The sequence below is a fragment of the Plectropomus leopardus genome, chromosome 5, assembly GCF_026936395.1.
Source record: "Plectropomus leopardus strain MGB_pleo_1.0 chromosome 5, ASM2693639v1, whole genome shotgun sequence".
Taxonomy (NCBI): domain Eukaryota; kingdom Metazoa; phylum Chordata; class Actinopteri; order Perciformes; family Serranidae; genus Plectropomus; species Plectropomus leopardus.
Genome location: NC_142180.1, coordinates 35,521,304 through 35,537,292, shown reverse-complemented (window position 1 = coordinate 35,537,292; position 15,989 = coordinate 35,521,304). Strand labels below are relative to the sequence as shown.

The following is a 15,989-nucleotide window of genomic DNA, read 5'->3' as shown; positions in this document are numbered from 1 at the left end:
CTATATTATTATTATTAAATATTATTATTACTTTATTATTATTACGATTTTTCTGCATTACTTTTAATACTTTACTTACATTTTTTTCAGATTTTACTGAATATACATATTCAATGTAGGACATATTTGTACCAGACTATTTTCAAAGTATGGTACTTGTACATTTACTTAAGAAAAAAACTGCAAACATTGCAAACATTAGTTCAACTGTTGTTGTTGTTGTAGTTGGAAGTGTTTGTTACATTAATATTAAGGTACCAATGTATTTACTGAGAGAAGAAGTTCCTCCAGACAGATGAAACTGGTTTCCAGCAGCACGCGCTGCTCAGGTCTGTCTCCCCAAACTCACATGACGTCATTTTATATCACGGCTGTCAGTTGAGGGAGAACGAGGAGAGGCCGCGCGTGCGCAGAAAACCTCGAGTGAAAAAAAAGAAAAAGCCCACAAGTATCGTCACGGCCCGGTGCAGCAGCAGCAGCAGCAGCAGCAGTGTGTCCACATCACGAAGAGAGACACGGAAACATCACCGCCTTTTCCAGCCCGGCATCCCCACAAACCGACACCGAAACTCGACTGGGAAAACGCCAGCAGTGAGCCTGTCCTCCGGTGTCCACAGTCCCCCTCCTTCTCCTCCTCAAAATGTCCGTGGGCAGTGACTTTGGAAACCCTTTAAGAAAATTCAAACTCGTCTTTCTCGGGGAGCAAAGTGGTAAGTCATGTTTAATCCTTCCGAGAAGTTGATTTTTATTTATTTATTTTAATCATGTGAACTCGTTGCACCTGCTTGTGGTCGGTCGCGGAAATGTGGCTAATAGCTAGTTTGTCGTGAGTTTTAACCGTTTAAACTGAAACGTCTTCACCGGTTAAATGTTCAGTTTGTGGGAGTGAGGATGCGGATTATTTTAATTATCAGCCTGTAAGGAGTCACACAATGGACTGGAGTATTTGAATTGTGAAGTTTGAAATGTTAATGTGCGGCCGGCTGTTTAGTTTGAAACATTTCTGCGTTTTGAAATGCTCGGTAAATGAGGCTGGTATGTGCGTGCGTGCAGCCTCGGCTGTGATGCTGTGGATGAGACAAGTTGGTAAATATTCGTGAGTGTTGAGACACACCCAGGCTGTCAGAGGCGATGAGATAACTTGTGTGGCTGCAGTTGTTCAGTCTGCCTGCTGAGGCTGACCGACTGTGTGATTTTTGCATCATGACTTATATTTTTTAAGTATAAAACATTAGACATTGTTCTTGTTGACTCATCGTCTATTTTTATCACCATCCACAAGGGACTGTTCGTTATTTATGAAAGGGGAGGGGGTGATGCAAAAGAGGGAGGCATGGGGGTGAGGCATACAACTTTAAAATGTCTTTTTGTCTATATATTTCACAATTTAAAATATATATTTTTAACATTATTGTCTTTACTGTCAAAAAACGTGGTTTCATTCAAAAATTCCAAACACCGTTTATTCCTTAAAAATACCTGGTCATTTCTTTCTTTTTTTTTTTCTTTAAAAATAATTCAGCAGTTTTTGAAGAAAGAAATTGCAATTTTTTTTCTCTAAAAATGTTTTTCTTTTTTTCTTTCAATATTTAAGGAATTCTTAAAGAGAAAATATTGGCAATTTTTGTTTTGTTTTATTTTCTTTAAATAATTGTAAAATTACTTTTTTCAACTTCAAAAATGTATCTTCAACTCATTTTCCACTTTCAAAAATCCAAGGATAACTTTTAAATATGGCCTTCACCTGTAAATTGTTTGTCAAATCATGTTTTTATTTTGGCTTTAGGGAGAGACATACAGCCTTAAATGTCTGTATTTTGTATTCATTTTACTGTCAAAAACATGAACATTTCAATATTGTCTGTACTGTAAAAAAAAAAAGCATGGTTTCTCTAAAAAAAAAAAAAACAAATTTACACTGTTTACTATTTAAGAAAATAGACTTTTTTCTTCAGTTTCTTTTGGGCAATTTTAAAGAAAAAAGACAATTTACTTAAAAAAATGTTTTTAAAGAAAATATTTTTTATTTTTTTCCTGTTTAAATTTTTTGTAAATATTTGGTGAATTTATTTTAAGAATCCCAAAAAATCACACTATTTAGCACAGCAAAAAAAAAAAAAAAAAAAGCAGAAAAATTATGTTTTATTTTTACATTTTTTTAGCAAGGAAAAATATTTTAAGCTTTGGAGAGTGTAAAAATAATAATAATAATAATAAAAAAGTCACACCCCAGGCATCCCCCTCCTCTGATAAATAAAGAACAGCCCCTAAGCTTTCCTCACCCACACCCTCAGCCATTATTCTCCTGTTTTTTAGGCATCAGTGCGGCATCAAAATAGTTTTCCAGCAGATTAGACCAAGCTGGCAGAGACATGGCTTGAATCTTTAGGTTTGCTTTGTGTTTTGAACAGCGCAGGTCTGTTTATGGTCGAATTCAGAGGTCTTGAGCAGCCAAATGAACCACATTAGTCATGGTTCAGCCCGTCAGGAGGTCCTATTGATCTGCCAGTATAGCAGGTTCATGCATTACATAGTATATTGTTCAGTGACGTGTACTTGTAATCTGCATAACGGTGGATATTTGTTGTCTTATAGTGAATATGTGTACAACCAAACACTGGCTGTATCTCTGAGATGCCTCAAATGAACTTAAATCCTGACAGCGCACGCTGCTGCTCTGCAGTCCTCAGGGTTCAGACTAGTGCTGACACAAGAAACAAGCAATTGATGACTGATTGATCATCATTAGGGCTGCAACTATTGATTATGTTCATTGTTGATTATTTTTTTTATCAATCAATCAGTTGTTCAGCCTAAATGTCAGAAAATGGTGCCCATGATGACGTCGTCAAGCGTCTTGATTTGTCCTCAACCTAAAGATATTCATTTGATAATTTAATATTTGACAAGAAATCAATGAAATGTTGCAGCTCCTCTGTACACTAGGGATGCAAACTATTGATTATTTTCATTGATGAATAATCTGTCGTTGTGATTAAATGAGTGCTAAATGGTTAAAGACAACCTGCTTATATTTAAAATTAAAAATTAAAAAAATAACTTCTCAGTTAAGTCTTGGGCAATCAGCCGTTTCGTGACAGCATCATTACACTACAAATACCAAACATTTTGTGGCTCCAGCTTTGCAGGGTTTGCCACTTTGCTGTATTTTATATCATTGCAAAATGAATATATTTGAGTTTCATAAGAACAAAAAAAGAATAGGCAAACAGTTAGGAAAACAATGATTAGCTGCAGCTTTAGTTAAGATGGATTTCAGTGCGCTGAGGAGTTTGTTTTGCATAAAAAGGTTATTAAATGTGATGCGTCAGACTTAATAACCTATTTAACTTGACGCGTTCTCTCTCTTTTAACGCTACTTTCACCCCTTAATGAAAGTAAATTAGATGCAGTATATATAATAAACAAACATAGTCCTGGTAGTTGGCTTTACTCTTGGGCAATTTTATGATATTAAGTGCTAAGCAACAAGCCAAAGGGGATTTGTCTGCACAAACAACTGTATTCACCAGACCACAGAGCTGGCTGAATGTTTTGACATCATAAATAATGGTCAAACTGGGGAGACAGAGACATAAAGAGACATCATTTCTTATTCATTGAAAGGTGAAGTATTAAAAAGGATTTATGGGTTTTCAGAATTGACTGGCCAGCAGAGGAGGATGAAATGGTCTGATTATGTGTGCTTTGTAAAGCTTCACTTCAAAGATTAATCTCTCTCTATTATCATTTACATGCTGAATGAGCAGCTGGTAGTAGAATAAAAGCAGAATCTTCCGGTTAGACCAAGGTTTGTGGTGCTTTTTATATTTGCTGCAGCTCCTTTTCTTCTCCCTCTTTCAGTGTAACTCTAACTTGTTCATCAGTTTACTCCATTATGTGTTTTTGTGCAGGTTTGTCAGCAATACAGGAAATATTAAGCATTCTGTGGCCTGCAGAAACTGTGTTTGACACAGAGGTGGGAACGGCAGGATAGCTCACACTATGATACTGTCATAATGCATTGCCCATGTTAACGATGGTATTATGATACAGCAATTCTGCCATGCTTAATATATTTTAAGACAATCTTGCTATAAAATGAAGACGGCTCAGTCCATCTGTCTGTCTACATACATTTTTCTCCTCGATGGGTTGCCCCAGTCAATCTGAAATTGCACATATGGCATTGATAATTGCCATATAGAGGCTGACAAAGCTCTTTGTCTCATTCACCCGGTGCCCGTGCCCGTTTTGTAACTTCAAAAATAATGTTGACTTGCTGCTGATTCTGCCTGTGGAGTCAATGAGTGAAAATACAGACAGCGCCATTGCAACCCAAATTGTGGTCAGTGTTGGAATTGCAGCTTGAATGACTGAAATAGTGCGCTATTTTTTCATTCTTACTCAGCAGTTAAAAACCCATGTTGTGAAAAAGGATATTTTTTTGCCTGTTTTTGCATTTTTGTCAAAATCTTGTATCAGATGGATATGCATGTTCGTTGTTGTGCACCAGTCCAGTTGCCAAAATCAATCTTGGCATTGTACATTTCTGCAAACGATGGATACTGTATGTTGCGTTTGTACATTTTCAAGGTACAATATTGATGTTTCTGAAGTGACGTAGTTTTGGTTTTATGAGCTGACTTTGTCATCAGGAGGAGGAGGGGATGATGAATATGGTTGCCAAGCTGCAGACCACTGCAAACATGATGGTTTTAGAGAGACATTGGCTGCAATTTCAGTGAGTGTTTTCAAGCAAGTTCATTTGCATTGCATCTTATCAGTCACAAATGTTATTCAAAGTGCTTTAAAGTCAAAAGATAAGAAGGAAAAAATAAATAAATTTTGTCTTCAAGCGAGACATTCTGAGGCCATGATTGTGCCATGTTGGTTGCCTGCATACTTTACTGTCACAAGACAGTTCTTGCATATCATATATACCCTGGTCTTTGAATTTGTTTGTACCATCTGTGTTGTAAAAGCTGAAAGAGCGGGCCCAGACTTTTGACTTGAGGATGATGGTGCCTCTCTGGACTGTTCTGTCCACATTGTCTGCCATTTTCCCCCTGTAAGTTTCTCCTTCACAAAGAAGGGAGAAGGTAGATTTATTGGTCATTTTTTTAAACCAAGTTTGAAAAACGAAATTACTTTTGTCCTTGATCCTGCTACATCTTTGGAGTTGAAGGGTGAATTGATATACAGTAACAGTCATATTGCAATTATTTTGACAAATTAATGAGTGAGATATGAGTTGTGATTTTAGTGGGAAAAGTAATTTTGCATTTCATTCTCACTTAAAATGTGATGATCTCATGTTTTTTATTGGGGTCTGTACCAAACAAGCACCTAATGTCTGGGAATATAATGTATATGCCGGGACGTCTCTGTAGCACCACAGTGCTTCTTTTAGTAGTATTTTGTGATACATTTTACCGTTGGAATTGCAGCTTCCATGATTTGGATATTCCACTTGGCTATATTGCGATTATTTTAACTGCAGGTTAGCTCACTTCCACTCACTTTACCCTCATTGGTTTCATAAGCTCAGCCATGAGGAGTCATGAAGTTGTGACTCTGGTAAATCAAATTGGCAGGGGAATCTGTTAAGAGCACTTGCATGTTAATATAAATATTGATAGTTGGCACCATTGTGTCCAATATATGTTGCAAGTGGAAATATACTAACTATATCGCTCCTATTGTGACGTATATGATCATGAACTGAATTACTAGTTAGAAACATTTCTCATCAATGGGTCACTTCTCATAAACAATGTGGGCCATTTTTTAATTAAATTCAATTATGGCGCAGCTTCTTTTAGTCTTTTTTCATAGCTTGCACTCATAGCCCATTTAAACCCAGTTTTAAAAAATCCTTTGTGTCATTTTTTAAGAAAATTAATGATGACATCTAATAATGTGTCTGTATCTCTATCTTTTCTACTGAGACATAATTAATGCAACACATACTATAGATTGTCTTTGTGCATTGCTCTAATGGTCACAGATCACAGAATCAGCATTTCCCATAATTTCTGCTGACATCATCACTGCATGGTAATTATAGTAGCTGCCGTAAAGTTTTATCAGCAGTGTAAACATAATATAATCTCAGAGGTTTGTAGGGTTTTAGATGCAGTGATTGGCCTCATTCTGTAGCATCTTTGGTAAAATGTATTGAACTTTGAAGCCACTGGAGACCCTGCAGGTCTGCAGTGACGGGTCCAGCCAGTCAGCGGGGTCCACATCTGTGCGTGTGGACTTTATTTGTCAACCAGCGCTCATCCAGACAGTGGCAGCGCAGGCCTCGTGTTTGATTGGGTTGTCTCTGGTGGAGCTGTGTCTCTCTGACATGTCTGCTATAATTGCAGCTGGTGCCCAGGCGGGCGTGAATCCCGTCAGCTCTGCCACTATCATTTATTAATGTACACGACTGGACTCAAGTATGTCAGGGCAGGAGTACGGAGGCTGTGCAGAAAAGACTGTTCGTTCTGGGTTGATAGCTCCTGTGTACAATGAAGGCTCATAATGGTGGAAGTGTGTGAAAAATGTGTCTATAAAGGGAAAGATGGCATGATGTTCTGTTTTTCATAAAAGAATCAGCTAACGTCAGAGAGGTGGGGGTTTCAGATTAAGTGGGTGGAAGCCGGCAGAATGTTAAATGAGCTGTCAGGAAGTCTCTCCTCCTGCATACTTCTTTGGGTGTTTTCTACACTGCCTGCACAAAGGAGGCTGGCTAAAGATTTCCTTGACAAAGCTGAAGGCTTTAAGCAGGCCAATCAGCTGCTTCAGAGTCCGTGTGCCCACGCTCCTGCTGGAAACAGCGCTTTGCAAGTTCTAGCATCGCAGAAATCAACCAGGTCATTGTTAGAACACCTCAGATTACTGCTCTCATTTATTGGGTCATAGATGTTTTGCCATAAGGCACGATTTCAAAGGAGCAATACTGCATGGTACTTTGTAAAAGCTAATTGTTTGGAGGTAATACCCCGCTGCGTGCTTCATTTCACCTCAGACAAACTGATGGGAATACATTTGGTGGATGCATCCGCATGGCTGCCACAAGATTTTGCTCACTGAATCAAAATGCCATCTTCCATCTTTCACTGCACAGAGATTGCCATCGCGCAAACTGGAGCTGGCTCCAGAATACTGCTGAATCACCGGGCCAATATGCTTCAAAGTAGGGTTCAGTTGGTTGTCTAATGCATCAATCACTGTGTCTCGGGGGAACAGCTTTCTGAGCAAATGAAACTCTGAGTTTTGGCTTGCTCGGGCAGGGAGCAGTCGGCACATTTCCACACCGAGGCTGTGAAACCACAGATGCAGATGAAGATACTATGTATTTACCCACACATGCACACATCAATAACACAGCTTTGACACAGAAAATGTACAGTGATAAGCATAAATACTGGAGCAAACAGGAGCCAAGTCTGTCTGGACTGATATATACCACTAAAGACTGGAATTTGGAATAAAGTTCAGTAGGTAGTGCAGCAAAAATAATCTTTAATATATATTGGATGTATTTCTATCTGCAGGGTTTTTACTCAGTCGTTTGCCACCTCTGTCATACTTCATCCTTCCTCCAGCTCTCGACAAAACTCTGACAGGTGTCTTCATGGAAAACACTTTTCTAAAAGCGATGCACCTGGTAGATTTCGGTCATTTGTCAGTGCAATTATGGCATTACGTCAGTGTTGTGTCCCTGTGTCCTTATCATTAATGGTGGCAATCACCAGAGGCCCCAGGGTTCAAAATGATCACAATACTTCATTCTTGATACAATATTATTACAATTTTAAAGGTTTTTGTGATATGTTGATTATTACATTAACATATATTGTGATTTATTACCTTTTTTTGAGAGTAATCAATGACTCAAATGCAAAATGCTGGCAAAATACAAACAATGCCTTTTTCCATCTGTACTTAAGTAGACAACAATCTACAACCTAATTTTCACCAAAACTTCTCAGAGGAGGACAAATAACATTGCTCTATGTGCAAACCTCTGTGAGTTGAGTGTGCAGTGACAATTACAAAGTGCTTTACACAAAATTATTCTGTAACTTTGCTCTTATAAAGTGCAGTGTTGTCAGCATCACTTCACACATAAATTGTCTTCTTTTGATTATCCTTTAACACTTGATTTGGAAAAATATACTTTTTGCATAATTTGGGGGAATTATCGACAAAATAAAAATATAAAAATATTCAATATATTCACTCTCATACAGTGTATTGTCACTAAAATCACTTCACAAACTTAATTATTAGAAGTCCTTAAGTATGTTGCTATGTTGCTGTAAAAAAAGTGTTTGCATGATTCAGTTGAAACTGATTTGTCTTGATTTGAAACTGACTTAACTGCTAATGGCACACGATGTGTAGATAATGTATGTGAAGTCTGTGCATGTGCACCCATTTCCTCTCAAAAACTGAGAGAAACATTCGACGCTGATAATATCTTGCTGGTGTGAATCAGAGGAGGTTGGAGATGAAATGTGTTGAGAACACTGCTGTGATTTTCATGGAGGATGTTTTTTGTCTTTTGTTTTGTCTTTTCTGTTCTGGCCAGCTCTTTGAAACTCTGCAGCAACTTAGAAAAATGACAAAAGAATTATTTAATTCAAACACAAGCCATTAAGCAGTCATCTATTTTTATCTTGTTTTAAAATCGTGATTTTTAAATCTTTTATATGTTATGCAAATGCAAAAAAAAACCTTGCCAGTCTAATAGTAAGAATATTTCATAATCTGTTGAATTTTCTGCCCTGATATGTACACCTAAGCTTCTGTAAAATGCCTCCAGCTTGATGATCAAAAGTCATTTCACCTTTTAGAAATATTCTTCCTGAAAATCCAAGAAATTGCTGCTTGCTCTATTTTCTTTGCTGCGGTGCTGTGGCTTTATCATGAATGAAGTGCTAGCAAAAGTAAAGATGATGGCAGTCACCTTCTTCAAGTCATTCCCCCTTCATCACATTGCACTTCCCAAAGGATTTACCAGGCTTACCTAGTTTTAATCGACTGTATGGATATAAACTGGACGGATATAAACTTAGAGAGGAAAAGTTTGCTGGTTTCAAACCAGTTCTGTGTAATCGCAACGTTTGCAGATGAACAATGTTTGGCTTCCTGCCAGTGCCCAGAGCTCCCTGCCCATCTGCCAGCAAAAGTCCACCGAGCGATGCATTTTGGCCAAATTATATTTACATTTCACCATATTTAGGTGTGTATAATCAGTCGGTGCCACACGGTGTTTGTGTGTGATACTAGTTATCAGAGAAAGACACAGAAGGAAATAGGAGTGGACAGGATGGGAACTGGAAACAGGCTGCCGGACGTGAAAGGATTTAAAACCGATGCTGTCTTGCCCTCGTGCCTTTTTCAGTTTGTTTTTTAGTCACCTGGCTTTTTAGTTGTCTTTGCAGTGTGTGCTGTTGTTCCCAAAGCAGGGATGGGCTTTTCTTCTTTTTCTGGTGGTTGTTGCTCAGCCATTGTGTTTGCAAAGCTCCTCCTGAAGATACTGAGCTTGACTGAGTGAAAGGAGGTGATGCCTCCCTGTGTTGTCACTCATGCAATCACATGTAATTTCATGTGCCTATTGTATAGGCTTCTTTCTTTGATTTGATGATCTACTGCTGTGGTGAAAGTAGGCAGGTTCCCATTACAAATCTGCGCAAAACGCTGATAAAACACAATTGTGAGATGGCTGCGTTTCCACTGAGTGATGTTTTGCGACTTCTCCTTTGGCGATAACATCCCAAGAAGCACTGTAACGGATGTTCAAAACATTAGCAGCTTTATTTCTATTGCAGCCACCGCACTGGCCACAATTATTTCCAATCAAAGGCCATGTAGGCGTGTTATACAAGCAATATTGGAAAGGCGAGCCTGTCTATGTCTTAATATTTAGCTGAGTCATATGATTGCCTGTTGTTTTTGTGATTTTTTTATTTGCTGACTTACTGTAGAAAGTTGAGCTTTAAGGTGGTATTTAATTAATATATATATAAGTTAATTTAGAATCTATATATGCAATAGTTTGACTTATCATAAAGACACACAACAAAATATAATATTGTGGCAATTTGAAAATTCAAAGTGCATGTTTGAGAAAAACAACATTCAGCAGTTTAGTTGTTGCATATCTTTTCACATGAGCTTGTTTGGTGCAGGAAATGAACTGGATGATATGATGCCACACCCGAGAGTCAGCAGATTTCAACAGAATTGCCACAGGGTGCTGGAAATTTTATCCTAGAAAACACCAAAACCACAATATCCTGAAAATTAGTCAAAACAAATCTTGGCTTGTTGTGCAAGAGCATGAAATGCTGTGCAGAGAGCATCAGGTGTGCGGAGGGAGGAGCAGGTGAGCTCAGTCGGCTGTGCAGGTTCAAGCAGAGTATAGCAGGCCACGGGGCGTGACTGCTGAGCTCTTTTCTGCTGAGCCTCACCAGCAACAAGGAACCTATTTTGCCTGAAACAGTCATTAAGTAAATAGGAGCAGGTCTAAATCAAGTGCGAATCTAAATTATAATTTCACAATATCTGCTTTTTAGGGATTTGGCTGCCCCGACATCATCACATTTCACTTAAAGTGGATTCTGTGGCACAGTCGACAAGCTGTAAAGTAAATAGAGTTACCATTTTCCCTGAGTGAGGGATTAAAGATAGTCTGGTGATATTGATGTGAAGATTGAGTCAGTCTTCATCCCCTGAGTTGCAGCTCTTCTGCTGTAACATTTGATAATCCAGCTGCATCTGAACAGAGCTGGTCATCTCTTTAATTTCACATCCCATTGCATCTTCCCAGCAAGAGTTCTTCTTCTCTGATGGATTGGGGGAAACAACTCCCTGACAGCTTTGATCTGCTATTGATCGGCTCAGCTGCCCACTAATGGGTGTAATTGATCAAAAGGCATCAATCCAAGCAACATGCCAGGCTAGCCTCCTCTATCCATGGCTTTAGGGCAAGAACACGCCTCAGAGCATGTGTGCTCTTTTCTTAACCTGGCACGCCAGACATTTTTATAAACTTAACAGTGGAGCCTCTTCACAGACTCTGTTTTTCACCAGTGCTACCTCTCGGGATGGCATTGACTTCATTTACATGCACAAAATATTCCTGTTTGTTTTTTGCCGTTATTCCAAAAAAAGACAATAATCCCACAAAGCTATTCACATGGCTAATGAAAATCAATATTACAATAATATTTCTGTTTACATGCAGCTGTGCATGCAGCTGATTAACTTTCCCAAACATGTTGTTTATCACGTCAACATATGGAAAAGTGTGTAGCTGCTTGTATCCTTTTGTTTCTTTGTGTTGAAATAGGATTTTTTTTTTTAAGTATTCCATTGATTTTCTTGACTGTGTGCAAACATAGCCTCCCTCTTTCATTCCTTCAACCATCTTGAAACAGTAAATGTTGCAATATTTGAACATATTAAAAAACCTCTAAGTATTTTACAATGTTTAAAATTAGGTGTGTTTCTTGTTACAAGCAGCTTTTCTTTGGCATATGTATCTGTTGGTTAGTTGCTTTGGTGAACAATGCACACTTTTTTTTTTTAATTTTATTTTTTGAAAAAGGCCACCCCTTCTGTTGCCATGTAAATTGGCAATGTGCTGATCCTGTGAGAACGGTGACGTTACGGCCGCACTTCACGCGCGTGCATCACATTTCAGACAGTTAGCCATGAGCGACCGAGGGCAACAGTAACAACAATGGCGGACTACCAAGCTGTGTTTGCGCTGCTGACTCTACTGAGTTTATCGTCACTTCTTTTGAGTGCCTGCGTTCATCTTTTTGTTTGTTTATACTCACTGCTCTTTTTGCAGATCTGTGTACGTGAGGATTGTTCTCATAATGTAATAATAATAACATCATATGTGCAGATTTTCTTAAAAACCCAAAGGAAGGACTTTTCCTGTTTTAATTAGCACCATTCTCATCTAAATGTGGCCTAAATATGGTCACTTCTGGTTTCAAAAAGACCAAGATGGTAATGACCAAAATGCCAAACACGAGGCTCAAAAGGGTAGTCCACAAACCAATGGATGGCATCACAATGGCTATTTCCATTTTTTTTAAAAATACAGCTTATGCTAAATACACACGACACATTTCAAAGTGCGTAGTTTGCATATCCCTGAAGATGCTTAGAAAAACTGAGGGGCCTAAAAATAATATTGATGACTACTGTGGGTTTAATTTTTTTTTTTAAATAAACTGTAACATTTTCTGAGTTATTAAGAGGTGCTTTCAGTCCTGCAGGAGCTGGTCTGCAGCCAAGGAATACCAAGCAGAGCGACGGTGGAGCTTTACATATGCCGCACAGCTGAGTGGGCGTGTTCCCAAAGGCCCATGGGAGAGCACAGCCTCACTTTTACACTCTGCCCAGAATAAAACAGGATTGCAAATCTGTCTGCTGCCCATGCAGTGATGTAGAGAAACTGTCTGATTCAGTTCCGCCCGCCTGTGTGCCAGTGAAAAGATTTTGGAAGCAGTATCTGATGACACAGTTTTCACAAAGAGCAGGAATAAAATAGTGAGTGGGTTCTGGCCTTATTACAAACTTCTCATCCTGCTCTCTGGGAATAAATGTTACGGGAAAAAAACTTGAGGAACAAAACTTTTAAAGCACCTCACATCAGTCAGCTGGAGAGACCGTTCTCTCTAAATTGTGTGTCTCGGAAATAGATTGGGTGCTCGCTTAATGTGAGCTCTTTCGAAGGAGAGAGACAGAGAATACCATTTAGACATAATCCCAGTTGCTCAAACAGAACGGCTCTGTGAATAAAATCCCCGCTGTGCAGGAAGGCTGTCATTTACCCAGCATGGGATGTGACACTTCACTGAGTTCAGCAGGTCTCCATCAGTGTTTACCCTTTCACCAGCTCCCCAGAGGAGCCCTCATCACGGGGCCGCTTCGGCCGGCTGCAGCCTCAAACGCTACAAAGCTCAGTGTGTATTTATTCACGGATGAGCTGTGTCATTTTATTTTTAATTATATCGCTTAATGTTTTGAATCTGCACTGTTCGATGCCGTAGATGTGGCTGCAAGAGTATGTCTTCTCATTGAGATGCCGGTGTGTGAGCACCATGCAGAAGGTCCTGCAGGGATTTATGGAGTGTAGAGAAGCTGAACATTCATCACTCCAGTTTAACATAGTGGGGAGTGTTTTATCTCACTCAGTGGACAAAGAAATGAATCACTACCAGACAACTTGCACAGAAACAGGTGGCAGAGATGCCGACAGCAACGTAGCACCGCTCACGATGTTAGTGTTTTCAGCTATTTTTAAACGTTAATCAGATGTATTTCTGTCTTGCTACTGCCTTTTATCCTGTCAGCATCCTTTGATGGACAGGAAGTCATCTCCATGCCCTGTTTTTAATCTTTTTGTCTATTTTACTGAATGATTCCTCAGAAGCTGATGCATGTTGAGATGAGCACTTTGTCCCACGCGTTCCTGTAGCTGTTGGATAGTTTAGCCTCGGAGCAAAGGCAAGCCTTGATCCCAAACACAATGGTTACAATGCTTGTTTGTTTCTACCGTGGAACAAAGATAGAATTTCATAGTGTTTCTTTTCTGGGCTGGCTGTTCGATCCCAAAATCAGAACTGTATTTTGTTGTTGACACCTGGTTCCATGGCAGCGTACAAATGTTTTTTCTGCAAAATAAGACGACACTTCATTGTTAAAGTCCTATTCAATCATTCAAACTACATCTATGGTTTTTCAGGGAGATTAGCATTTACTGCTATCATTTATCAAAAATACATCTACGAAGCAAGACAACAATAATTTTGGCATTTCTTCATGTGAAGGAACAGTCAGGAGCAGCCACAGTGAACTGTAACATGAGGAGCTGCAGGCGACAGGCTGCACATCTCGAACTTGGCAAAGTAACCAGCTCCTTTCACTGTGTCCGCCTGTCCACAGACTCATGCCGTGTGCAGTCTAAAATCAGATCACAGTTGCTCACAGAATGTTGGAAATGGCCATTTTTGGCCTGACTTCTACATTAAAATAGACTTGTTTGTTTTGCTGCCGCTCTGTGACCTGCACTGTTAAACTGCATTTGCCGTTACTACTGGTAACTGCAGGTGTCGCCAAATCAACTACGACCGAATCTTGCCACTGTAGAGCATTGATAACATGTATTTGTTGTCAGAATATTTTGGATACCAATTTGAGAGAGCGGGTTATAGGTGCAATTCTTTAGCAGTAGAAGGAGCCTTTTTAATCTGTGGAGCACCTATTGTGTCTCTAACCCTTTGAAACAGGGGCAAACTGGCCTGATTTCTTTTGAAAACATGGGAGGCAATGAGCAATTTCAGAAAAAATAGCCCAGAATTAGCAATAACCTAGTAAAAAATTACAAGGAAGTTACCTGAAAATAATTTAAAAAAAAGATTATAAGAACAAAAAACAACAGGGAAATGTCCTGAAAACAAGAACCTCTTAAACATTTTTATTATTCTATAATATTATTTTTAATATATAATCATGATAATTAAAAAAATCGTTCAAATAATTCTTTTTTTATAGCTTTTTTTAAGAAAAGAAAATATAAATCTACAACTTGTTTGCAATTTTCTGGGACATTTCTTGCCAAGTTGCTCATTGCCTTTTTTCCCCACATTTTTGAAAGAAATTAAACCAACTGACTCTGGGCTCAAAGGTTTAAATACTTGTGAAAAGTGTCTAAAATGCAGGAGAGTGGTTTCAAACGGTTAATAGTGCACAACTCATGTTTTTTTCAAGGAGCCAGATCCTGTTTGACCACAAGCTCTTAAATGTGATTTTTTTTTTTGTGAGAATCATCTGAAAATAACTATTATAAATATTATATTATTATAAATATTATAAAATATTCTTGCCTACATGTGTGTGAGCAAAAGCTGGAGAAGTTTATCTGACCCAGTGGTTTTTACAGTGCACTCAGAAGCAAAATATTTATTGGCTCTGGCTGTTTTCCAGGGTCAGAAAACCGGCTTGAAGACTCCATTGGGATGTACATGTTGCTGTGTTTCTATCAGAAACGAGAGGGCAGAAAGGTTCTGTTGCTGGGTTTGTTTTTACATTTTTCAGCTTCCTAGTATTAAATAATGGCTTAATGAAATTAACATCAGTCAGTGGGTCAGTGACCGTGTTGTATTTTACTCCTACTAGAACATTAAATGGCTCACAGTGCTTCACAGTCAATTACTGTTTAAACAAGCTTGGTTTACAAAACAATTAAGCAGAAATATTTTTAGATAAATTGACTGAATGGCTCAGAGGGTTAAAGAAATCATCATGAACACACCAGAGGATAAAACCTGGATCTAGCCTCATTATAACCACGACTGCACTTTGGTCAATATTAGCACACATCCCTGTGCTGCTCCTTATTGTACCTGTAACAGTAGAGGAAAATTCTTTATGGATACCTGGATAATGGAGTTATTTTACAAGGGGTGTAAAATAATACAGGCAGTAGGACTGGGAGATACCGCCTAAAGACTCAGTTTACGATTTTGATTCATTTTTTTCACCTCTTAAACAGACTACAAATGACAAAGAAAACACGTTTAAAAATAAACAAAGTCAAAATGAAAGGGCTTCGAGTCAATATTACATATTTCACAATTTTGCATATTGCACAATTATTTTTCGTGTAGACCAGGCATCACCAACTGGCGGACCGCGGTCCGGATCCAGACCAAAACTTCATCCTATCCGGAGCCGTGGCCAAGTTGTAATGAAATGTAAGAATGAGAACATTATTTTTTAAAGAGTAGTACTGGGCAATTAATCAAAAAATAATCTAAACCGATATTCAGAACCTCTAACCGACATAATCTTGCCCATGTTGGGTATTTCGGTTATTTAAAAATTCTGTTAACCCTTTCTCCACCGGGGCTGCCAACTCCCACGCATCTGCTGTGCAGCTCAGGCTTTTGGGCTCTGTCTCACAC

General features: G+C 38.7%; 1 protein-coding gene across 2 annotated transcripts in view; it reads left to right on the top strand.

Moving 5' to 3' along the window:
- The first annotated feature begins 415 nt into the window (after positions 1-415).
- rab6ba (RAB6B, member RAS oncogene family a) overlaps positions 416-15,989 on the top strand; it is a 69,689-nt gene continuing 54,115 nt past the window's right edge. The window contains exon 1 of one of the 2 annotated variants that reach the window (XM_088078090.1): positions 416-710. In XM_088078090.1, the coding sequence (XP_087934216.1) occupies positions 641-710 (70 nt within the window). In that variant the 5' untranslated portion in view covers positions 416-640. The remainder of the gene's footprint in view (positions 711-15,989) is intronic. The other variant, XM_088078091.1, reaches the window with a different exon arrangement.